At 39.7% G+C, this 26,945-nt stretch overlaps 1 protein-coding gene across 6 annotated transcripts in view; it reads right to left on the minus strand.

Annotated features, from left to right (window-relative positions):
• Positions 1-26,945, minus strand: part of FAM193A (family with sequence similarity 193 member A) — a 52,918-nt gene that overhangs the window by 9,621 nt on the left and 16,352 nt on the right. For 3 of the 6 annotated variants that reach the window (XM_081872620.1, XM_081872619.1, XM_081872617.1), the window contains exons 3-11: positions 25,107-25,181; positions 17,504-17,616; positions 16,711-16,959; positions 14,857-15,007; positions 14,518-14,700; positions 12,105-12,359; positions 9,513-9,699; positions 7,948-8,223; positions 5,366-5,642 (exon numbers count right to left, since the gene is read on the minus strand). In XM_081872620.1, coding sequence (XP_081728746.1) covers positions 5,366-5,642; positions 7,948-8,223; positions 9,513-9,699; positions 12,105-12,359; positions 14,518-14,700; positions 14,857-15,007; positions 16,711-16,959; positions 17,504-17,616; positions 25,107-25,181 — 1,766 coding nt within the window. Of the gene's footprint in view, positions 1-5,365; positions 5,643-7,947; positions 8,224-9,512; positions 9,700-12,104; positions 12,360-14,517; positions 14,701-14,856; positions 15,008-16,710; positions 16,960-17,503; positions 17,617-22,594; positions 22,718-25,106; positions 25,182-26,945 lie in introns of those variants that run through there. The other 3 variants (XM_081872618.1, XM_081872622.1, XM_081872621.1) reach the window with 3 other exon arrangements.

Consider the following 26,945-nt stretch of genomic DNA (forward strand, 5'->3'; position numbering starts at 1 on the left):
GAATTTTTGTGTGGAGCATTTGGGAAATAACTGTAAATGAGTGAAAATGCTAGCAGGATTAAGGTAAACTCAACAGTATAATATATAATAAGGGAAGAATAAAGGGAGGAAGGGAACTAAATGGATATGTAAGATAATGCAGGAATGGTGGGAAGAATAAAAGGAACCAGGGAAGGGGAAGAAGAGAAGTCATTGAATGTTTTAATTAAAAGAAAGATATTAACAGTGGAAATGTATATTTGAATGTGATTTTGCCCAAGTAATAATGAAAATTATAAATAAAAATAATAAAAAAAAGAAAAGAAACCGCCGGAAGCCGTGAGGCCCCGCGAGGTCTCGGAAGCAACACCTAAGGCCCTGCCAGGTCTCTGAACACGACTTCCAGTATAAACCGGAGGTTGTGTTGGAGATCTCACAAGGCCTCCACAATGTGACCTTCAAGGCCCTGCGAGGCCCTGGAAGCACAGCTGTGGCTTCGGCGTCATAACATGACGTCATGATGTCATGTTATGCTGCGGGTGCCACTGGGCACCCATAATCTGGGACCCAAGTCGGCACCCCTGATTTCACAAAACCTTTTGTTACAACATGTCTATAAATGCTTGACCCCAGACAGACACACTGCTCTCTCTTTGTTCCCAAGTTGTACTGCTGCTTTCCACCAATCCCAAATCCCTTCCCTGAACTGTGTGTCTTGTATCCTGAAATCATGGTCCTTTCTCTCACATTCCATCAACGTGCAAGTGAAAGGATAAGCAAATAATCTCCTTCTCCTCAAACCCTATTTGTACAGTGCCCTTCATTCAAAGATCACAGGGCGGATCACAACAGAAAAATACAAAACGAAGACCAACCGGTCAGTAGTCACTTAATTTTCCGAATCCAGGGAGGGTTTCTTGAGGAATGGTTTCACCACTGCAGGCAGGGACTACCTCCTCTTCCAGGGAGGCATTAATCACCCCCCTGCCTACCCAGCTGTCCCCTACCTGCTAGTTTTTATCAGGCAGGAGGGGCAAAGGTCCAGAGCATGAACCCCTTGTCCACATCCTTCAGTCTTACTAACTGAAACTCATCCAGCACAACAAGACCTGACAGTGCCCTGGACACCCTTTGAGATTCATTTGGTATAATAGCCTAGTCAAGGTCATAGTGGATGCAAGGGGTTTTATCCTCCAAATACTTTGTAAACAAGTTACAGCAAGCTGCCCTCAGTTCTGCCACCTCCTTTGGGTCAGACTGTAAGTGGCCCTGCACTACCCAGAAAAGCTCCGCCAGATGGCACAATGAGGATGCAATGGAGGCAACAAAGTCTGCCTTCTTTGCTGCCTTCTCTGCCACTAGGTTAGCTCAGTGATTAGCCCTCACCAGCGTTAGACTGCATTCAATCAGATCTTTCCTCCACACATGTTCAAGCTGCTTCCCAGCTTGTTTCCTTGTTCTATGCTCTGGAATATACCAAAGAATCAAGTGGGAGAGGGTGCTCAGGGGTAATCGTATCAATGGCCTGAGCCATTTGTATGTTCCAGGGGTCAACCGCGGCACCAATCATATCAGCTGGAAAAACCCCTGAACTGTATGGAAACTCAATGGATCATCCCTCAAGGACAGAGCATCCTAATTGGTCCTCCTGCCTCTGCAGAGAAAAGGTGCTGAAAGCTAAATCTCAACAAATAGTGATCTCACCATGGCAAGGGACTGATGACAATATCGCCCACTTTCATATCACCCTCTTCCTGCCCCGTTGAGAATACAAGTTCCAGAGTGCGGCCTGCCATGTGTTGGGCTAGTGACATGTTGGGCCAGTCCCACTGTCGTCATGGCAGTCATGAAGTCCTGAGCCACCCCACAGCTAGTCGCCTCAGCATGGATGTTGAAGTCTCTCAGAACCAGCCGTCTGGGAGTCCTCCACACCACCTCTGAGACCAGGTCTGTCAGCTCAGTGAACCCTTATCTATCCAAATTGTCCAGTGTCAGGACGCTACTGCAACTATTCCCATTTTGTCCAAGTCAAAGCTGAACTGCACAGCAGTGGTACCAATTGATCTCACTATCCCTCCTCCCACCCACCCCATTTTCTGCGAAAGCCTCATAATTGCTGTTTAAGTAGTTTCGATTTTTCTAAAGAAGTTTATTTGTGGACTCGTTTCTATTTCTCCCTGAGTACCTTACAAGGGCACATCACTTTCCCAGACTAAATATTCTAAATGTTACCCATGCCACTGGATCCTTGGAATTCTTTTTGTATGTTAGCAGGACCATTCTCCACCAGACTGACATCAGTCTGGAATATGACCAGGGATGCATTGAGAACAGTATTCCCCTATTTGAGCAAATTCCTCTAAGCATTCATGTTCACAAGAGCTTATTCCCTGAAGTAGCCTGCAGATGTGTTTACACACATTTCCTGAGTAAGCTTGCTAACAGCTGGAAGGCAAGCCTTTTGTACTTAACAGCTGATATGGTGTGAAGAATGCAGAGTCCATTAGGGACTCAGATATTTGTACCCAGATATTAGGGATATACCTCAAGATAAAGAAAAAGGGAATTCAAATGGATAGAAAAATAATTAATATGGATTTCAACCACTTTTTGGGTGCAACACTGCTACATATTTTGGCTGGTCTTATTAATTTTACATGAGTTTTAGCAATGTTTGAATGGGTTTATTTGATTAGGGTTCTGTATTTTTAGCTACCGTGATGCTTTTCTAAGAAAAATTGTGGGATAAAAATATAAAGAACGTAAGGAATGAATCAATATATAGATCAGCAACTCCATACCATAGTAGCAGCTCTGACACATTTATCTTGCTTTTTAATTAAGGCAAAGAACAAATGTTATATGGTTACTTGTACTAACACTGTGGGTTTAACTGATTTGAGAATCATAGGATGATGTTGTTATTAAATTATAATTAACAATAACAACAATGAATTAACGGCTTCCTTTTCCGTTCTGCGCCAGGAATAGATCCTCCCTCAACATCATGGGAGTCGCAGATGAAGATGAAAGAGAATGGTGGGGGTTAAACTGTTTTCTGCATTCCTCTCAGGGTTTGGGAGGAACAGGCTTTTTTCACCCGCAGTTTGCCGTGTGGTTTGGCACTCACTTCCCAAGCAATGCAAAGGCAGGCAAAGGCCCTGGGTGCAGGAGCACTCCATCTGTCGATGTTAGAGAAGACATAAATGCTAACTGAGAATTAACCTTGCCTTCAGCTTTTATATAACAAAGCTTGCTTGACATAAGAACAGTCATAATTTATTTCTAAAATCCATTTTACTCTTCTGAGTGACCCTGTTAGTTTCACAAGCTTAAGCAAGTTTTTATTTAAAAATAGATGACAGCTGAAACTGTTTCTTTAGCAAGCTTCAGTAGCAAGAAACCACAAGACTTGTTTTTGCCAATTTTGAAGAAGGTACCCTTTGCAAGCAACAAATGTTTCCTCTTGGTCAACCCTCTTGATGATTGCAGCTTGTTTTGCAGACCCTATAAGAATTTGCTTTGCTGTTTGTTCAATTGTCAATCTCTCCTTGTGGTGTGAACCAGAGAGGACTGGCTATTTCAGCTGAAATAAATTAGGTGTTGTACCTATCCGTTTTGTCCTGACTCCTCTTTCCTGGTAGGGGTTTTGGCTGCTCATCCAAGGAAGAACCTCAGCTGCAAGTTTTCTGCAACACCGAAACCCCCTGACTCCATTCCTGGAAGCAGAGGTTAGCCTTCTAATTGAATTTTAATTGGAAATTAAAGTACAGGTGTGTGCCAGAAGAGATGAGTTTACAAACTGTAGGACAACCCAGCTGCATGGATTAAAGGTATGAACTGAGCAGCTAATATTTCATTCGGTGCCAGAGATGGTGGAAGGAGGGGAGCCCATGGCTGGCTTATTTAAAAAAATATTATATATATTTATGATTTGGCAACCCTCCTCGGAATGCAAGTAAAAATTATAAATATACAAGTGAGGTTGGAAGAAACTGGATTATTAAAATGGAATTTAACAACAAAAATGGAAACTGTGTGTGACCTGAAACAAAAGGAAGGACTATGTTGGAAATATAAAGCCAACCCTACCCATCCTCTACTAGCTACAAAGGAAAGTGGAAAAAAGACGGAGAAGACTTGAATTTAATGTAACTTTGAAGGATAATTAGCCATAAATTCTCAGCTGTAAGGAATCACATACCACTCTTCCCAAGCTGAGAAAAAAATGGCAAGAACAGTTTATTTACTGGGGCAGAGAGGCTCCAGGAAGCTGCTGTTTGTGTTCTCTGTGCAAAGCAACGAATAGCAATGCAGAGACTTCTGGAAAACAATGGAACAACAGCTCCACCCAAAGACATAGCATCATATATGAACAAGAAGAAACATACTGGACAAAGTAATTGCCACATGCAGGAAAGAACAATGACAACACTTACAAGTTCCTCACCTGAAGTTTTATAAATTATTGAATGTAACAATATGAACAGAAATCATTAAAATTGCAGCTGTTTTATAAGGGGTTATCATTATAACTGGAATGTAACTGAAATTAGTGAGATTTTGGAACACATAAAATAAAATAAAATCAGGAAGCCATCAAATCTAGCACATGGGGGGCACTTTAATTAAAATGTATAATTTGGGATTTGAACAATCTGTATTAATAACTGTATTAATTGGATATGAATTGGTATTGGTATAATGTGGCTATTATTGGAATAATATTGGAAAACTAATAAAATTTTTTTTTTACAAAACCAATGAATTAACAAGCAAATAAATTCTAAAGGCACCGAGAATAATAATAATAATAACAATAACAATAATTTATTATTTATACGCTGCCCATCTGGCTGGGTTTCCTCAGCCACTCTGGGCGGCTCCCAACAGAATTAAAAGCACACTAAAACATCAAACTTTAAAAACCTCCCTAAACAGGGCTGCTTTCAGATGTCTTCTAAAAGTCAGACAGTTGTTTACAGTGGTACCTCGGGTTAAGTACTTAATTTGTTCCGGAGGTCCGTTCTTAACCTGAAACTGTTCTTAACCTGAAGCACCACTTTAGCTAATGGGGCCTCCTGCTGCCGCCGCGCCACCGAAGCCCGATTTCTGTTCTCATCCTGAAGCAAAGTTCTTAACCTGAAGCACTATTTCTGGGTTAGCGGGAGGGCATTCCACAGGGCAGGCACCACCACCAAGAAGGCCCTCTGCCTGGTTCCCTGTAACCTCACTGTGCTCGGAAACGTACTGGGAGCCAATGTAGGTCTTTCAGGACCAGTGTTATATGGTCTCGGCGTCCAAGTATTAATCACATCTTTTGGCCATGTTGTGGTTTTTAAATTTCTATTTTTAAATAAAAATGTAAAGACAAACAAAACCTCACCTGCAAACACTTGATGGAGCACTAATTAAGCTCTCTGTGGTTGAAAGAGGTGGAACTGTCATGGGATAAAGACCTGAATGGGAATCCACAAAGCTGGGTGCAGTTGTGGTAACTCTGGAGAAAGATGAAGCATTAGGACTTGGCAGATGGGGAGTAGAAACTGGAGGAAGCACCACAGGAGAAAGGAAAGGAAGTGGCACAAAATTTGTGGGATTTTGAGGTGCAGCCAATGCAGAACATCTGTGATCCTCTGAACTGATATTGTGGAATACATCACCTAAATACAAGAAAGAAAAGTTACCTCATATTCTCAACGTTAACAATGTCTTCATTTCATTGGCAGTCATTTCTGAAATTTGAATAGAATTTATAATCTAGTTTTTTTAAAAAAAAAGCAACCATGGATAAAATATTGCACAAACAGTTGGTTTTTAAAAGAGGCAATTTAATAAATATTTGTAATTTAAAATAATTGCCAAATGGCATCTTAAAGCCAAAGCCTCACGCAATCAATTCACTTGTTTGCATGCCTGTTGGATGGTATCTCTCAGCACAGAGATAACTGAAATGAACTTCACTTATGAATGTTCTGGGCACAATTCTATATTCCAAGTTTGAAAGAGAAAGAGGGGGTGACATTACAAAGCTATCTTGTAAGACATATGATGCAGCAAGGGGCAGAGGCATTTGGGCAGAGGCCAGGAGACTGACATACAGCTGAGAGTAGAGAAGCAGAGGGAAAGGCTATGGAGGATGCTGAGAGGGTTAGTTTATTCTGAGTTTGGGAGGAAACAGGAACCTGTATAAGAAATATACGTAGAAAGGAACTTGGGAAGAAAGATGGGAAATTTGGTCTTAGGCATACTAAATTTCACATGGTAATGGAATATGTAAGCAGAATTATCTGACAGGCTGTCTATCAAATACTGTGACTTATGTATGCTTAGCTCTATGAGTGAACACCAGAGAAAATTCCTTTTGTCTCCATTCCCACATTTCAACCATTTACAAATCCTAATGATGGTAAAGTTTTACATTGAGATTTTACTGCAAGTCAATGTAATTTATGCAATTTAGTGTCATTCTTCTTTTGTAAACATAGGACAGATAAAGAAATCCTCAGATTACAGGTTAGAGAACAAAGATCAGAACTAAACTACTGAGGCTCTTCTAACACATTTTCTGGAAAATAATTTTCCTGAAAATGCAAGGTTTCTAGTGACTGAACAAATTACGTCTTCTTAAAAAGTGCAAAGTCCTCACATTTTACTCTGCTAGCAAGAAGCCTATTGGATTTTTACTTTACAAACTGTAACCCCTAATGAGCTGAATGAAACTTTTGATCTGCTGGCACTTTTATAGCATCTGTTTTTAGTTACAGGCTATATCTTAAAAGTGATTATTATTTTAAGGATGTGATTGTTGCAGATGATATGAATGCAAGCATAGCCTGAAGTGGTAGCCATCTAGTCTTTGGGCTGGGGAAAGATAAGCTGGCAAGCCGTGTAGATGGCCTTGTCATATTACATATTTGTTTGTCACTTAAATGGTTCCTTTTTTATTTATAAAAAGTTAAGACTATAAGTTGGTGTAATGGTATGCGAGTAGTAATGCGTTTTGTAGAAAGCTTGTTATGGAGTTCTAGCAGGAGGCATTTCCCTTATCACCAACCTAATATGGAATTCACACAGAAAATATACCAAAGAACCAGAAATTAATTACACATAAAACTTTTAAAAAACAACAACCCTGGGTGTAGATGAAAAGCACTTTCACTAGTACTCTGTTTAGAACATTGTAAAAGTTTATCTGTATGTTTGGTTATTAACTATTTCATGCACTGATATTTGAGAGCACAGTACAAGTATTGTTTTCAGATGTGATTGGGTCTTGTGTTTCCATTTGTTGTTGTAAAAGAAGACTCATATTGGCAGACATTTACTAGAAACAGGGACTTTTCAGTTGTGGGGCCAACCTTTAGCATACCCTCCCAAGAGAGGCCCACTAAAGTCAGATCTAGATGCAAAGTCAAGCACAAGATCTTTCCAACAACTTCTGGGTTCAACTGAAATTGTTTCTCTTTTGTTTTAGCTCTGCTTTTATTTTGGTTTGCTCTTGTCCATTTTTTTCCTTTGGCTATCAATTCTAGGTTTCTTGTTACCTATGTTTGCCCTCTTCTTTTTTTCCTCTGCTAGCTCTTGTGTGAGATTTAAATGTTAGAAAATAAGAACCAGTTGGATCAGTTCTAAGGCCCAAAGTCCAGCATTTTCTTCTCACAGTGGCCAAGCAGATGCTTATGGGAATTCTGTAAGCAGAACCTTAGCACAACAGCACTCTCCTCGTCACAGGGGAATGGTCTCCCTTGGGAGGTGGTGGACTGTATTTCCTTGGAGGTTTTAAAGCAGAGATTGGATGGCCAAATGTCTTGGATGCTTTAGCTGAGATTCCTGCATTGCAGGTGGTTGGACTAGACAGACAACTCTATGATTCTATGACTTGTAACTGCTTAAAAATGTTTATGTAAGCTGCTTTGGGAACTCTGTTGGCTAATAAGCAGGATAACAAGTTTATTTAATATTTACCTAGTGATGATGATCTTTTAGATGAAACTTTAAACTGGTTGTTGCTTGACTGTACTGTGGTAGCAGTGCATGAAACTGAAGAGGTTGCTGAAGATGTTGCCATCACTACTTTTTTAGTGTCCATAAAAGACGCATCTTGACAATGATACAGACATTTTTTCTTTAAAATATTTTCCCTCTTTTTGCTCTCAGTTATTACCATTCCTTCATTTCTAGATGTTACGGGAAGTATATTAGGTATCAGTTCTGAAAGAGCTGCTGCTGCTGCAGCACTTCCTTTAAATTGAAGAAAGAGACAAACTAGTTCAGTTGTTTAGCATTATTAACATTGCATTAATGTCACCTAAATGGGTATAGGGCGACACACACACACACACACACACACACACTTTAAATACCGCTCTAAGCCCAGCGGTCTCAGAGTGGTTCACAGAGTATGTCTGGGATGAATGAAAGCTAAAGACTTCTTATGCTATCAGCTGTAACACAGATATGTATAATCAGAAATATGTTTAGAATTGGTATTATTCCGTTTAAAACTTTCATTGTAATCTCAAAAGCAATTTCAGGTTAATAGTTTTATACACAGAACCACTATCCAAAACCTCTTTTGGTATTTACAAAAAGTGTAAACCATCCCAAGGCAGTAATAAAATTCATTATATCATAAACCATTAAACTACAATCTATAAAGCACTAAAACATTTAAAAATATGATAGCAGAGCATTTATTGGAGGGCTGTGCTATTCTTATTAAAGAACCGTGATGCAACATATTTATATATTAAAGAACTTTTTAAAAAATGTACATGAGGTAAGAAGCAAACTATAGCCGGAATCCCTGTCTTTGATGCTGGTTTGTTTTATTCAACACCTTCAGCCAGAAGTGCAGGTAAAACAAACGCATTAGGAATATATTGCATTTTGATGTGGAACCTGAGTTCTTCCCCATCTCAAAAAAACAAAGAAGTTCAGGCTATAAGTACTGTTGCTTATGCAGTTAAAACAGCAGAACCCATGCACAAAAGAGAGGAATCAACAGGCTTAGGGAAACCTTAACGTGTGCAGAACTACAAAAATATTTTAGGACAAAGAAACCCCAGCAGCCCAATGAGAACTGAGCATGCTCAGCGGCCATAGAATGATGGCTGACTGGGGAACGGGAACAGAATAGGGGTGGAATACAGGAGCTACAATACAACATTTTGCAGGTCCACTAGTTTTACTATACAAGCAGCGACAATTTCACATGGGGGTTCTGTTTCCGGCCCCTGCAAGCGGTAGTGGAGTGCACCTTGTCCTGCCCCCCCCATTACTTCTGGGTCAACAAGGACCCACACGTCAGCAATCACACCCAAAGAGTGATTGCTGAGGCCCAAAGATTTCTGACAATACTAGTGCATTTGTAAATATCACAAATCAAATGGGTACCTGTATTTGATCCCTCTTTCCCTCCTATTGTCCCAATTGGAATCAGACAGTAAATCTAATTCAGTCAAGGGCCTTACTAGAACATCCAGAATCAAATTGCCGCTTTTCAGAGTAAAGCAGAATTATACTCTCACCAGGAAGTTCCTCTTGTAAAGAGGTGGAGGCATTCCAGTTTTTCTCATTCATGACTTCCGATTCCCAGATGCTTAAAAATTTAGAACTCTTCCAGTCTGTGGTACTTCCAAAACCATTTGGATAGATATTATCTTGGAATGGTGTACTGAGTGCTTGCTGATTGTTTCCATTATTCTGAACCAGGGCCTACAACAAGAGTACTTTCTAATTAGTCTTCTGCTTGTTTGCATCCACTCCAAAATTATTAGTCACATACAAGGGAAAATGATGCACTGAGTCACGTTGCTCTGAAAATACCATTATACAACAACTGCATTCAGACATCATGCTATGCCACAGTTTATAATGACCAGAATGAGCCTATGCAGTCCTTGGGCTCATGAGCCTTCCCTCTAGCATGACAACAAGGTGTTTGAAAGCATTTCCTTGCTTGCTTGCCTTCAGTTTCTTGTTTCATAGCCTAAAGTCTTCCTCATTACCATGATTTACTATTACATTTCAGTTCAATCTCTATATAGTCAGTAGAGCACAGGGCCATAGCTGCAGCCCACTTGTAGCTATAGGATGGAAGGAAAACACAGAATGAGGTCACCTGAACTGATGAGGCTCAGCTCTGTATCTTCTTTTCATCAAATACAGATAAAGTGATGGATGTGCTGAACTGATTCTACAATGTTGGAATGTACTCTGAGGTGTTGAACAAGAGCTTCAGCTGTCATGTATAACTTTCTGTTTGGTGGCCCCAGGGATTCAAATTAGCACCTGTGGTTGATATTGAAGGAATTTAACAGCAGGATTGCGGAGCTGGAGTCCTACCAGCTGCAAAGAAGACCAAGCTAAGAAAACCTGCTAAGCAGATTCCTGGGGGATATGTAATGATGACACCAATTACCATTGGATAAGACTGCCTGTTCCATTCAAATAGGCTAGCACAGTGGTCACCAATGTGGTGCCTGCAGGACCCAGTGTGCCCACTGTACCTCTTATGGTGCCCACAGAAGGTCCAGCCCTTAAAAATCCACAATGCATGAGAGACTGTTTGCTCTTCCTACTCACTTCCTCTTTGCACCAGCTTGGCCTCTCATACATTGAACATACCCACACTTAACGGAAGGCTAATGCTGAACATTTCCCTTCCCTTCTGAAGAGAGGAGATAGAAAGCTCTTATTTCTATGGCAAATAACAGTAATGGCTGCTGTAGGTGCCTTTTTTAAAAATGGGGGCACACCCATGCTTTTTGTGGCCATGTCTCTTTTTCTGCTCTTTTAGATATGGCAGCTGTTTTGTGACTGATATCCATGGTGCTTTTGGAAATGTGAAACATGGCATGAAAATGTTAGTGACACACACATGCACCTGGGCTAGAGAGAGCAAGGAATGATCAATGATGGGATATCCCCAGGATCACAATGTTCTCACAGACAAAAGGATCACCTACTTTCCCCATCTTTCTATATGATTTTCAGTTGGCTACATGTGTTTATTGTATTGTATTGTATTGTATATGCAGGCATGAATGCATTTTTTAAAGAACATTTTGTAAGGAAAATATAATTGTAGCATTCTTAAATAGTAATGGTAACCTTAATATAAAACTAATGTTTTATTAATTTCTTAATGTTTTAGTTATTCATTCATAGCTTAATGTGTCTCTGGGATTAAAAAACTTCAAGTACCTGATTTTTGTAAAACTGACAATTTCTCATCTAATGGCTACTGTTTCCTTGGTAGTGACATTTGATAACACCAGTTCAATGACTTAGCACAGTGGTTTTCAACCAGTGTGTCGCGGCACCTGGGGGTACCTTGAATGATGGTTGGGGGGGGATGCTGCAGGCAACACCGGCCTCTTTCTTGCACAGCTCTTTGTTGCAGCAGTCCTGGCTATAAGCTTCCCTGGAAAAACGTGTCTCTGGGGCTGGCCAGGGGGTACTGGTAACCAGGAGCTGAGGCAGCCTTGGAGTAAGCAAGCAAGCAGGCAGGAGAGGGTGCCCACTCACCCAGTCCAACAGCCCTTTCTTTGGAGTGGACAGGCCAGGAGTGGGAGGCCAGGCAGGCAGGCACTGCACTGACCTTTCTTGTGCTTGCTGTGTGCAAGGTCTGTGAGAGTTGAGTGCTCGGTGCTGAAGGGGAACCTTTCCGCTATGCTGGCCCAGTAGTGCCCACTGTTGCCTCCCATGCTAAGGTGCTGTCCTCATGTTCAACTTTGGCCAGTCTCCGTTGGGCCACCAAGCCTGGGGGCACCTTTTCCCAGGCCCTTGTGGAGCAGTGTGAGGAGGCACCACTCTTTGGGGGGTGGCAGAGGCTCAGAGACCAGAGGCAGCAGCAGTGGCTGCCCAGAGGGAGAGGAGGCTGAAGGAAGACTCCACAAGGGAGAGTGTTTGAAAAAAGATGAGAGGCTGCCAGCTCTACAGGCAAGTGATTACATAACTGGGCTCCTGAGCCCCACAGGGCTGCCACAGAATGAATGTAGTTGGTCAATGGAGCTGTGGACTCAATAAAGGTTGAAAAGCTCTGAACTGGCAAATTATTTTTAACAGATGCATGAAATATCTTGGAACCCCAAAGACTGCCACTTTGACAGACTTACCTTATTTTGTGCAAAGGAGGAAGCAGTGTATAAAGAAGGATGGATTAGTGGAGGAGGTAAGTGAGGAATAGTATGAAGTGGTATTTGTCCATGGATATGAGGATAAAGATGAAGAGCAGGATGGGCAGGTTTTTCTGGCATCCTAAATTGATGCCCAGCAGGAAGACATTTCACTTCAGTGTCTGAAGAAGAGGGGCCTGAGATTTCCTGTTTACAGACATGGCACTCACAACAAGCTGGTTCTTGATCAATCTGCTATAAATGAAAGGAGGGTATAAAAGGTAAACCACACTGCAAAATTAGAGAAACATTTCATTTATTTTTTGGAAACAATTATCTTAGATGCAATCTATTGTTTTAGAAAATGGCAATAATGACACCTCTCAAATATATAAAATACAATAAGCTTAACAATAACAAGCTTAAAACCACCTTAATTGTTTCTGTTATAAACTGTGTGTCAATGTATTCACATACTGACTTGTACCAGGGTGTTTTTTTCAGTGGGAACTCACCGAAACTGTTCCGTCACCACTTTATCTAGAAACAAAGCTTTGTTTATACCTTCTAGCACTTGAAATACATCTTACTTTCAGACCCTGGCAGTCCACTTCCTTACCTGAAAATTACATTAATGCTATGGTCCAATGCTTACCCTGAAGTATCTCCCATTGAGTTCAATGGCACTCCCATTAATTTAGGATTGAAACCTAAGGCTTTACTAGTATTAAATAACATAGGCTTGGAATTCCATTCTTGAGCTTTACAGCATTAATTCTTCTAGATATCAATAACATCAGGTGGGGGGGAGTAGAGGATGTTGGTGCAACTAGACAACCTTTACTTCTAAACTTCTGTCTAGTTGCTTCCCCTTACTGGGTGGGGAGGCCCAAAAAAGTGTGGGATAATCAGTCTCACATAGCCAACATGCTTAAGTCTAATTAATGCATGAAGAGTTAAGACCATAAGAGTAAGCTGTTCTGCCAGGCTTAGTGAGGTCACTCCTGCTTACCTTGTCAAGCTCTTTTTTCTCCCACTTTCTCACATTCTACCATGTGAACCCTACCAGGAAGGAGGTCTGGACTAGTTGCTCCAAGCCAAGATCACATGGCTTAAGGATCTATCTTAGTGTTTCTATACAAATAATTTAGAAACATTTACCACTTTGGAACCTAAGTTTTACTGTCTGTCTTTTATAAGTGCTGTATGAAAAAGCACATGAATCTGATCTTTGAAAAAATTGTAAGTAAAGCATTTTAAACTTATAAAAGTTTAAACTTACTAATGTGCGATCTCTTTCTATGCTAAGGGAGGTGGGGAATTTTGGAAGCAACTTAGATGGGGATGTTTTAATGGTCTAACAGCCTAAATTTCCAAACTTTACACTGCCACACATTTTGTGTTTTTAATGCTCTGCTGTGGTTCTCTTGCCAAACCTGGTTCTAGGCATCCAGGAATTCTCTTTTTATTTTACCTAATTTTTCTTTCTCAACCAACAAGAAGGTGCTCTGAAGAAGATCCAAAGGTCCAAAGAGGTATATACAGGAGGAAGTGAACCTTCCAAGTAACAGGTTGTAAGCTCTTTTAGGTTTTAAATGTTAATACAACACTTTAAACAGGCCAAGAAACAGAATGACAGCCAGGCCAGATGAAATAGTACTGGTGTGATACAGTCATATCAGCACAACCCTATTATAACTCTAACACTACACGGATAATGATTGTACAAAAGCTTCAAGAGGGTGTAAGAAATAGAAAGGCAAATATTAAGGGTGCATGGATTATGATTACATCAAAACCAGAGATTGGTCTGCTATAATATATGAAAAGAAATCCTTCTGCAATCACATTAGGACAGTTCAAAGGAGGAACTGGGGGAGCACAGATGTTGATATTGACAGCCAGCTGTGGAAACCCTGGAACACACAGTGCTGTAGTGCAGTATATGTAGTTGTCCATGTCCATAGTGAAGTGGTTGGGGAACAAAGGGGATTTGGAGGGACAGCGGGGTAGAGGACAGGCTGGTCTTTCTGCTCGAAAACCAGACACCATAGGATCATATTTTATCTAGCCAGATTCCTAGTTGCAGTTCTGTCTATTAAAAAGGAAGGGGCTAAATTTCATATGGCTGACTACCACAATGATTTAAAACACTGAAAGTCTGGAGTGGGAACAGGGGTGGAGGAGCCAGAAAATGAGTGATTGCTAACTTTGGGTGAAAATATCAAATTAAATTATAAATATACAGCTATGTGCAGCATTTCACTATTTTGTAATGTGATATTATTTATTAGTACTGCTGTGATTTCTCTCTTTTTTTGAACAATTTATCATTGGCTAACTAAAAAGAAATCCAGAAGAACATTGTTTCAGGGTTCATATACATTACTCTTAAGAACTAAATGTGATTTACCTGCTGAATAGAGTATGATGACAAAGAACTGTCCGTTTTCGCTTCATCCTTCCTTCGCACATTAGTTCCAAGCATTAAATCCCCTTCTTGAGCCCTTGGTAAATTACCACCATTCTCTTCATCTGCTTCTTCAGCATCTGCTACTGATGAACTGCTACTAGTGTTACTACTCTGCTGGGGAGACTGATAAATAGTTTAGGTTTAATATGATTTTAAATTACATCTGAATTGCTTTATGATTCTACTATATGTGTCCACCACCCTGGGACCCCACAAGATGAACAGTGGTATATAAATGTAAATAATAGATGTATAAAATGTATTTCAAAATTACAGTACCTCAGCCTTTAATGCCATGTTTTTGACTCCATCAGTTAACAGTCTGTGGATCCCATTCATGTTTCTGACAGCCTCAGCATTATCGTAGTGATTAATACAATAAATATCAGGTTTTTCTGATACTGCTGAAATATCTTCATTTTCAGTATTACTGTGAAGAAAAGTGGGTTTTTTTTGTACATGCTAAGTAGGTCAAGCAATAGAGAACATTGAAAAGAAAGTAAAATGCAATTTCCATTGGTTTTGAATATGTAATTTTCTTCTAGAAATAGGGGTTGGGTGTTTGTTATTTTAATACCATTTCACTGGAATTTGTAACAGAAATAAAAGCTCTGGGTGCAAATCCAAATATAGACGGCATGTAAGGCATTTCCAGATTTTTCATTTTAAAAAGATGCTATACTGCATTTTAGCCCTAAAAGCATTGATTCAAAGACATGATACATCCTAAAAGCATAATGGATAGCTTTGCTGTGGGAAAAAGGGTTAATTCTGATATCATCATTGTCACTCCCCTTGTACTTGAGTGCCAGTGAAGCAAATTGCTATGCTATGGCAGAGGACTTCCATCACAAGTGAATGGACAAGGTATGCTCAAACCCCTTGTCACTATCTCCTTGGTAGTCCAGTGTCTGAAGGCTTGTTCTTGTATGTTAATAATGAATGGGGCTTCTCCATACTTTGCCTAAAGATCAGTATGTTTCAGCTCCCAAAAAACTAAAGTAGCTCAGGAGTAAATCTGCCATTCTGCCCGCCACTTAATTATGCCAGAAGTATAGCCTATGTTTCAAATTTCATGATTCCAGGATAGTTCCAGTTTTTGGGAACAGGCTGATCATAATGGGTCTAATTACAGGTGGAAATGAATCGGCGTACAGGGGGGAGGTTCAAAAGTATCTACATGGTGCTTAGAGAATAACTTGCACCTAAATATTAGCAAGACAAAGGAGATGGTGTTGGACTTTCAGAGGAAGAGAGGGGAACTAGCCCCGCTGTATATCGGGGTGGGGGTGGGGGTTGTGTAGAGAGAGTCTCTTCCTTCAAATTCCTGGGAGTTTACCTTAGTGAAGACCTCACTTGGAAAAACAATATAACTCAGGTGGTTAGGAAGGCCCAACAGAGACTCCATTTCCTCAAGGTCTTGCGAAAGAACAACCACGGACAAAAAGTCTTTACAGAGGGTGGTGAACACAGCACATGATATCATGGGCTGTCCCCTGAGCCCGCTAGATGACGTCGCAAGGGATTGTTGCCTTAGGAGAGCGAGAAAAATTCCCAGGGGCGATTCACACCCCAGCCAGCACCTCTTTAATCTTCTACCCTCGGGCAGGAGATATAGAAGTATAATCAGTCATACCAACAGACTAAAAAACAGTTTCTATCCTTGGGCTGTTAGGCTGCTGAAGGGAAAATAATATAGTGCAACTGACTTTCGGGGTTGGTGTGTTGTGCGACAAGCACACAGAGTGCAATAAGACTGAGTGTTTGTGGGGAGGCTTGGTTAACTTCATTGTGCACAGGGTGTACATTGACAATAAAGGTGCTATTATCATCACAAGTTTAAAAATATACAGTATTTCTAAAGCTGGGGTCCACAAGAGCCTTAAGTGTATGTGTCAGTGTTTCTATATTAACAGCAGGGTCTCATCTTCTTTGTCTTCTAACTTGCATTCGATGCCCTGTGCCAAGTGCTGCTCACCCTCTTCAACATCAGCACATGGAACTGCCACTGGAAAAGCAGGAAGGACCCAGCAAATCCACTGCACACAAAGAAATTCTTTTCACTACTGTTAGATTCTGTTCTCAAAATTTCACATTTTACTATGATCAAAAGAACAACAAGGCCACACTTACAAAGGTGATCCAGAGCTATTATCTGCAAGGATGAGTCTTTGTCTGTCTATCTGCTGGTCAGTAAAAGGAGAACTGGAACTAGACCCTGAGCTTCCAGATGATATACTTCGTAAGTGCATTTGAGAGAGATAATCGGGAGCAGAATCAATTTGAAGGGGAAGCTGGTTACTATGGACATCGCCTGTAGCTGGTGAATCCATGATTCCACACATCAGAATATGCGAAAGGCTGCAGTCATCACAAGTACATCTGTTCATGAATTCAAAACATAATATTATCAACACCAATATTTTGTTCAATTTCATTAAATTAAATATTCACATAAAACAACCAGTGGAAAGTTTTTCCTGTGAGAAGTTTGGACAGAGTCCAAAAGCCAGGAAGATTTGTAGCATTTCCCACAGGTGACATGAAGCAAGGCCAGAGACACAGAGCTGCAGCACAGATATGGTGACTAGCTGTTCCAGTGCAGAGGTGAAGGCAGACCTTTGTGGAAGATGGAACTGGTTCACCAAAAGTTTAAGACAGAGCTTTCCAAACTTTTCATGTTGGTGACACACTTTTTAGACATGAGTCATTTTGCAACACAGTAATTCAGTTTTACCAGCAAACCAGAGGTTAAACTAACCCCTTTCCAGCACCGGAAGGAGTGTGGGGAGCATTCACATGACACACCTACAGACTGCAGCCAACAATCTAACGTGTCGCGACACACAACTTGGAAAGCTCTCAGTTAAGATTTTATTATGAAATAATATTTTACTACTATAGCTATTAAATATTATCTACTCACCTGTGCCTGAAATTGCAATTAGGACAGTCAGAAATACTCAGTCTTGATGACAACAGATGTCTCATTGTGTCTGTGAAGTTGTTTTCTCCAGATATTGCTTTACTGCCATTTAACTAGAATTAGCAAGGATATATAAAAACTGTGAGCTATTTTCAGTAACATTTTAATTACTGTTGACAAAAAATAATTTTAAAACCATAAATTCAAAATGAAATTAATAACCTGATAAAGCACAATCTGATAATATACACACTCCATCAAGTAACTCTACTAATGCCTCTTTCTGAGGCTTGCAAATTACTACTCTGCTGGTCACCTGGGGCAAGTACTGTAGAAATTGTCCTCAGGTAATAAGGACTAATCAAGACTCATGTCTGCAGTTAGGTGAAATATGAGCCTGCTTTAAAAAAAATCAAAATCCATTACACATGTTCAGTTCAGCACTTAGTACGGATTCAGTACCAATGCATAACTGAATAATACGTTCAATTTGGCATGTTTCATAAACAACGCTATATTGCAGCTGCATTTTGTAGTCAATTGTGACTCTAAAATTGTCCACTTGATTACTTGTACTAGATTATTTACATTCAGCATGTCCTGAAACTGAAATGTTTGAATTTGTTAGGCAAGCCCTTCTTTGTATTTAAAAGAAGGTGCAGCTGCTGATCTCTTACTAAGAAAGAGACTCTCACTTTACTTGGAACTAAGTCTGAGATCAAAGGAGCCAATTTCCAAGCATATGCAGTTGAGGTCCTAGGCACGTTTACCTGAGAGTAAGTCCCAGTAGGCACAACAGAATTTCTCCTAAGTAAATACATGATTAGGCTATATGTGTCAGTCTAAGTATGTTAGTTGTTGTTTTTTTGTATTTTATTGGGTCAGGGAAGGTAGGAGGAAAAGAGAATTGTTTCTCCGAAGTTAACTCATGACAAAAATATTTTTAGACCATCATTCATACTTTTTCTTAATCCTCTAATCCATGGATGGCCACAGCAAAAGGGATACTATTGAAGGAGGAGATATATAGAGTATATAAAATGATACTTCTTCAATAGAATCCCCCATATCTATCTATATCTGTATCTCCATTCCACACATGTATGGGCAAAGAGGTTATTAAAAAAAGTTGTGGCCCACTAACTATTGTGGACATGTTTAAAAGGCTGCTCTTATATTAAACAAACACTAAATAAAACTCAATATTGTAGCGGTATATAGGATGTTTTTAGTTAAACTGTACAGAGGCCAAAGCTCTGAAATTCTTAATTCATATCAGTCCAAGCTTTTTTCACTACATGAAGCAGACAGAGAAGAGATACAGTACTGGCCAAAATTGTGGAAACCTTTTGGAAAACGTGCATTACATTCTTCATTAAATTATTTTTACTTTGATATATAATTTTATGGCATTACTCAAAAAAAAAAAAGTTTTTTTAAAAAAGTAGTGTTATGAGCCATCATTGCCAAAATAAGATGACACCTGATTGGCTCTCTAAACACTTCTTTTTCTGGTTATTTGGCTATAACTTTTGATAGAGTACAGATAATTAAACAGACTTTGTTGCATTACATTCTTCATTAAATTATCTTTCCATTGATATATAATTTTATGGTACTACTCCACCCCAAAAAAGGTCGCGTTATGAGCCATCAAACCTCGGAAATACACTTTCTCCAAAAGGTTTCCACAATTTTGGCCACTAGTGTACATACCGAAAATGGGTGTCACCCTTTTCTGCTAATGGCATTTAGGAATCAATAGTCTCTGATAATCCACTGTTCTACATGTCTGCCAGACAACATACAGTGTGATCACACAGTATCAGAAATGCAGAGTATGAGCCAACAGTTTTGCAAGTCAAGCATTGATCCCCGACTCCATCAGGGCTGCCGGTCAGAGGAATCAACAGCAAACAGTTCAATTCAGGATATGATCACAACAGCTGTGACCTTCTTAGTTTTGGAAATCAGGTGCTAAGAAATTCAGCCCTGTGCTTGCTGTCCATCATGAAGTTGTCATATCTGCTCAATACATTTTTTTTAGAAGTGGACCAATCTAATCATAAGATTGTACAGCTGGAAGGGACTATGAGGGCAATCTAATCAGTCTCAAGAGCAGCAACTTGTGCTCATGTAAACAATGATCTAATCATGACAATAATATCTGCCATGCCCCTGATAAAGCAGAATGTTTCTAGAGCCACATGTAACATTAAATACAACACAAGCTTTGTAGCCCTCTAGTGCCCATGTGAGGTGATGCCAGAATCCTTCTACTTAAAGATACCCGGACTTCTGGTTTCCTGCTGTGGGAAATGGCTGCCTCCCACATGAATGGACCCAAGCTGTGCCAATAATTCAGGGCTGATATGAGGGTAATTAGCCCTGGCAGATTCTCCAAGGTGAGGGAGGACTGTCTCACAGACCCACAAACTGTCTGTGATCTGTTGGCTTGCATCAAGGTGCGAGCGACAGGGATGCTGTGTCTAAGAGCACGGTATGGCTGGCACTCTCCAGAGCCACTCCTGCATGCAGGAGACACCTGTTTTCTAAAATAAGAAGATTTGGACAAAAAACAAGCATGTTCCAGATGGAGGAGATTAAGGGAAAAAACTGTCAAATTATGCAGTCGTTGAAAACAGAACTTTGGACTTTAAATGGACTCTCATCTTGAAACGTGGACTAAGGAGGTGAGCAACCGCTCTTTCCGTACTTGTTATATACATCACGATTTGGCGAAGCTCATCCAGAAAGAATTACTTGAACGAAACACAAGAGGTGAAATTTTTAACTGAATGCATGATGCACAGCCGTCAACGGAGAACTCTAGTTAGAATTAGAGCTGGCAAAATAAGATCAGATATGGCGGCTCAGGCTGAAGATGGAAAGAAAATGGCGATCATTATTGCAGAGTTACAAAAAAAGGGGGATTCTAATGGAAAAGAGCTCCTTTGAACTTGGGGTGTATTTCATTCTAAAATACATCTGCTTGTATGGATTATTTTTATACATGATTGTGGACAGAAACTGTGGACAGAAGGATGGAGAGTGCTGGATCCCTGCCAGCTCTTCTAGGACCTGGAGGAGATGGGGGGGGGGGGAGGTCCTTTTATTCTTGGAGGAATTTAAATAATTCTCACATAATATACAGCTGGGAAGCATGCCCTACAATACAGCATTATATACAGTGGTACCTCGGGTTACAGACCCTTTAGGTTACAGACGCTTCAGGTTACAGACTCCGCTAACCCAGAAATAGTACCTCGGGTTAAGAACTTTACTTCAGGATGAGAACAGAAATCGCGCGGTGGTGGCACAGCAGCAGTGGTAGGCCCCATTAGCTAAAGTGGTACCTCAGGCTAAGAACAGTTTCAGGTTAAGAATGGACCTCCAGAACAAATTAAGTTCTTAACCCAAGGTACCACGGTACCACTGTACAGACATATACAGCTCATTAAGAGACATCAGAGAGAACTTGTTGACTTGCCATTTATAAACTCTATTTTTGGAACAAAGTCCGGTGCCTTTAATGAGAACTTGACGAACAAAGGAGAGATAAGAGGACTGAACACCAAAATAATTGGACAGAGAATAAGATGAATAAAAAATGCCTCCTGTGTGTTAACAAGACAAAAACTTTGCTACAGAAGATGTGAACCACAGGAACAATGACTAATTAGACTGAGAATAAGGACGATTATCTCTAGACATCTGGAACATGGGAAGTCCCCCCCCCCCAAAAAAATTAATAATTGAAATATATAAATGGTGGTATTGTTATTATTGTAATTTGGATTGATTTGATTTAATCTGTCATTATTTGGAAGATTGTTATTGAAAATGAATTTTAAAAATTAGCATAAAAAGATACCAAAGAGGGTCTGGTAAAAACAACCAATTACAGGACTAGATTAAGATAATGATAGAAGCTTAAAATCTGAGAGTTCAGAATCACTTTTAGAGTCCAGGGTTTAGCTTCCTCAAGAACAGAACAACCCATACGTTTTGTCCACCTAGGACACCTATTTTCCCAACCACAGCAGCAGATGGGCTTTTGTAAATGAAACATACTTTTATTGTGAAGCAACAAGGCAGGCATCTACTATCCAGTCACTGAGTTCAATAGCACTTACTTCATATTAAGTGTCCCTGGGGTATAAGTATACCATTATACATTATAACACAAATGGCTGGAAGTTTGGTCCCTTTGTGAAGAAATGTGTTGTAATACATAAAATATGAACGCCAATGTAATTATTTAAAAGTTGCCTTCACTCTAAAATATATTCTGTTTGTCAGAAGGTATATGGTGGAAACCAACTGATGAGGTAATTTAACATAAAAATATGAAGTCTGACAATATTTTATGTGGGTTTCCTCAATTATATGTCATTTCACATAAGCAGCCTTTTGTTCATCTTCAAGAACATGACTGAAAACTGTTCTGAGCATTGGCAACAAAACTGGGTTCAAGCACCAAACAAACTTTCAATCCCAACTAGGCAGATAGGTCTTACGTTCCCAGCTTGCCAGGGACAAAATGAGCCAAAAATATTTTAAACGTCTTTTAAAATGAACTAATTGGTTTCATTTTTCTGCTTCTAGAAAGCTTTTAGGCTGCATTTTACCATTTTTATTGTTGAATTTTAATTCTATTGCATTTTAATGTTGTGGTTTATTCTTTGTTCAAATATCCAGCCACACCAGGCTTACTGAATCACTGTGAGTAAAGAAAACCTCTCAGACAGTAACAATTACAAATTAAAGGTACACTACAGGTGGGTGTGATCAGACCTATAAAAGTCATGTGGCTTTGCGACTGCAAAATGCACCCATGCATTTTGATATACATGTAATTTTCATCCACCTTACAGAATTTCATATCCAAATAGCCTTAAAGCTTTGCAGAATTATCTTGAAGAATATAGAAGATCCATGCAATCATGGAAACTAGAATACAGGTTGCAGGAGCACTGAAATAATTTATTCCAAATATGTATTTCAGCTGATGCAAACACTGGCACCAAATCCTGTCAGCTTGAAATCTTGCATTTCAGAAAGTTACTCACAGAGCAGAGACCCCCATACCTGATATGGTTTTCAGAGAACTGGCAGCTTTTCTTGATGCATTGAGTACACTCAATGTACTGAGTGAACACTCTTCAGTACCACATGAAATTCTTGTCAGGTATGAAGAGTTCTGCAAGGCAACTGAAGAAGGTGTTCATTTGAAGACAAAGCGAGGTACTGGATGGTTTACAAAAAATTCTTACATTTCTTTCAAGAAGCAAAAAAGAGGCTTTGACCTACTACTGTCCACTGAGGCTTTCTGTCCTTTGTATTCATAACTATGCAAGCTGGTTGGTGTAATTCCACAGCAACTTTCTGAAAATGCAGGAATTTCATTCAGGAATCAAAACTGAATTCCGCATGTATTCCTTTACAATCTGAAGATCATGGAAGTTAAGCAGTTTAGCTGAGCCCTGGTGTTTTGACTAGAAGTCTATGTTCTTGCAGTAAGCAGGCTAAAGCATTTACTAACTTCATTTCAATAACAGAATGGTGGGCTCAAGTCATTACATCAGAATGTGCCTACTTTTGTACCTGTTTCACCAGCTTGGTTTTGTTTGGGTGTGTTGTTGTTGTTTTACAAAGGAGAGCTTTCAACCTCATCAAAGAGCATCAAAGAACATGAGGACAAATGTCTGATTGCACAAAGCGCATGCAATTCCTTTTGTGACAGTAAAACAAAAAGCACCCCATTATTATGAATTCTGGAAAGGACGCTAGGATGACAACCAGGGTTCTCTCCCTGAATGCTAAAGAAAATTGCTGAGCAGTAGATGCTGATAGATTTAAGAAACTTGCTTGTAAGTGATGTTTCCATTTGCTTTAGGATGTGAGAAGACAAAGAAAAAAGATTTTTAACAGAAAATCCCTGGAGATCTAATTGGGAGAATCCTTTACAGTACATTTAAAAGAAAAAAAGGAAGCAAAGGCCTGTGCACTCAGATTCACCAACTCCCTTATCAGTTGCTTTGTGCCCTATTATTAATTTGATGAACAAATATGATAAATCCATACTGTTAAGGCACTTAGAAAGGTTTGTGACAAGTGATTCCTGTGGTTTTGTGAAAATGGAATGTTTTTTCTTCATCTCTTTGGAGATTTGCATGTTTGGGCAACTTTCTCTCCATGTTTTGTGAAAAATACAGTATAACATCTTAATGAATTGATGCCATACTCCCATAACTATTTCACCACCTATTGAGATTTTGGATCAAGAGAAAAGATTTAACATTGAAGAGTAAGGATTACAGTTCAATATTTCTGATGCAGCTTATCACAGACCAGATCACTTCTGAAAGCACTACAAAACAATAACTTCAATCAATCACTGCTTTCTTATGTGGTTAAAGGACTGAATAAAGAATGGCACTACCTGGCACCGAGGAGGTCTATAATATGATGGTGATTTGACACACAAATGACAGTTGGGGTGGTTAATGAGCAAGAGGTACAGATTATAGACTGGGGTGGTAGTAAGCCGTTCTGAGAGGATATTCATCTCCACAAATGAAGCCTTTTTCTGGAAAAAAAAAGCCTCAAATGAAGCCTTTTTCTGGAAATGTACGCTGAGGACTGCAATCTATGAGCAGACTGAAACAGATTCAGTTATGGAAGAAATAAGATGGAAAATACAAGAGGAAAAACAAAAAGTAGCATTACAAGAGGATGATCAAAAAGGGCTACAACAGCAATTGGGGGAAAAGACTCACTGGACCACAATGTGCATTTCTCCTTTTTGTTTGTTAAGGAAACAATGCTTGCCAAACTATTATCTTTAAATGAATTACTTCAGTATCCTAAGCAAAAATTTAATTTAATTTGAGGCTAGTAATTATGGATTCAGATTCAATAGAAATGTGAGGAGTATCATTAGGAATTTTGCTTATTGGGAGAACCCACCCGAGTGCTCTCTGTTGTCAAGTTACAAGTCAGATAACCATTCTGAAGTTTTTGTCAGAGGATACAACTCATTTAAGTGAATCTGTTACTGTACAGTGGTACCTTGGGTTAAAGACGCTTCAGGTTGCAGACTCCGCTAACCCAGAAACAGTACCTCAGGTTAAGAACTTTGTTTCATGATGAGAACAGAAATCGTGCAGCAGGGCACAGCGGCAGCGGGAGGCCCCAGTAGCTAAAGTGGTGTCTCAGGTTAAGAACAGTTTCAGGTTAAGAACGGACCTCCGGAACGAATTAAGTTCTTAACCCAAGGTATCACTGTAATAGGTTAATGGGAATCTGTGCATTTTCAGTTTATTTAAAATAATGCAAATACAAATTAAGGAGGACAGTTATGCTCTAAGTACCCTTTCAGTGGTGGCTGTTTGAAGAGTACACATACAATATGCAGACTTGAAGAAAAATTAATATTGCTGAAAAGCACAGAAAGGCTCTTCCAATTCTTTATATACAATTATGGCAGCAATCCTATTCACATTTTACCAGAAGCAAGATTCACCAAACACAGTGAAATTTACTTCTGAGTAAACATGCATTGAATTCAGCTGTGTTAGATGGAAGTATATAGTTTTACCTGTTCTATGAAATGCCTCTTCCTAAACGCTTCCCAGTCTTCTTTCAGAAAGGGTTCTTTTGTTCTCACTGTCACCTGGAACAAAATTAAGCTAGGTTCACTGATTAACACTGCTTGATTTCTACTTTACCCAACTCAGAAGATACATGCTTATATCCCGATTATTGAATAATATAGCAGCTTAAAGCCATAACATTTGTATCAACAAAAGTTATGGTACGTAGATGCAGAAAAAATGCAGGTGATCTATTGAATTACATTGAATTGAGCTGGTTCCCCTACCTTTTCTAATGTAGAAACCTGCTTTCAAGCTCACACAAGGCTAAACTTAAAATTGAAAAGCTGGCCACAAATATCCTATACAAACAATTACATGGCTAGCACAATTAGATAGAACACTTATAATAAAATATAAACAGTGTTTTATAAGATCAAAGCGGATGGCTAGGGCTCAGAAGTAGCACAGCATGGTACACATCCTAACAAATCCAACATACACCCACTAAATTATTGCTTCTTGCTCGCTCAACCCTGAGCCACAAAACCATCAGCATTGTTATTTTCCTTGGCTGAAGGGAAGTCAGTGGCAGTAACTACCCCATCCCTCAATCCATTAAAAACCCCTCTCTCTTCAGGCTTGGGCTTGAATATTCTGAGGAAATGAAAGCAGTATTCAAGGAAACTGCCAGTCTATCACACTTAGCATCGCTGGGCAGCTTCGCCAGTCAGCTTCCTCCCGGTGCGGAAGAGAGCCCGCCATCTATTGCTGCTGCGGCAGCTTCGCTGGGCAGCAGCAGTGGGCAGCGGGCTCCGTGCCAGGAGGAAGTCGCCCAGCGAAGCCAGCTTAGCATTTTCTGGGCCACTTCACCAGGCAGCTTCCTCCCAGCACGGAGCCCGCCGCCCACTGCCACTGCCGCTGCCCAGTGAACCCATACCCGGCATATAAGACAACTCCCAACTTTTTAGAGAATTTTCCGGGGTTAAAAAGTCGTCATATACACCGGAATCTACGGTAAGTCAAATGCCTGAGACAGATCCATCCCATCATGAGTAGCTTAGCCCTATATGCTCTTAGCTCAAACAAATCTTACTAGAAGATTTTAAGAGCTCTTTGGAAAGAATTCTAGACTATAAAATCTCAGAGAACATTCCATATTGCTGTTGATTTTAGCCTAACCGAATAGAAAGAAATTACATGGATTTTGAAGTTGTGTCTCTTGCACCTTAGTCTAGCATTCTAACCATACTAGCTTTCTTCATTATTGGTTTTGGTGTAATATACTCCACTAGTATATTAAACTTAATTAAATAGCTAAAAAACATCTTGCAACTTGTTCTTCTTGCAAATGAGACCTAGGTCAACTGTGAAGTTCAGGTATTTATTTTATTTACACACCTGTAACCCTTCTTTCTCAGATTCAAAAATTTGTGAGTAATTCAGTGTTTTTGGAATTTCAAAAGTATTTTATCTAAAAGTTCTATTTATCACACAATACTGAAGACTCAATACAGGTATCATGTATCGATTATTAAAACACAGTATTTAACACTTAAATTAATTTGGTAAAAATAAGTGTACAAATTAAAAACAAAAATGCTTTAATCCATCTCAGATCTGTCATTTCTTATAGCACATGTGATAAACAAAGAATCCAAAAGAAAGAACGTGTAGGGGAAACAGTTTCAAAGATGTTGAAAAGCAATGCATTTTTTTATTAATGCTCAATATGCACTGGCCTAAACAGGGCTTCCTCAGGGCCTTTTCCATAAAAGAATAGGGCGGTTAATAAACAAAGCTAAACACACACACACACACACCCCTTTAAAACACAATCTCAA

This window comes from Podarcis erhardii, assembly GCF_964252035.2.
Source record: "Podarcis erhardii genome assembly, chromosome: 8".
NCBI classification, from domain to species: Eukaryota; Metazoa; Chordata; class Lepidosauria; order Squamata; family Lacertidae; genus Podarcis; species Podarcis erhardii.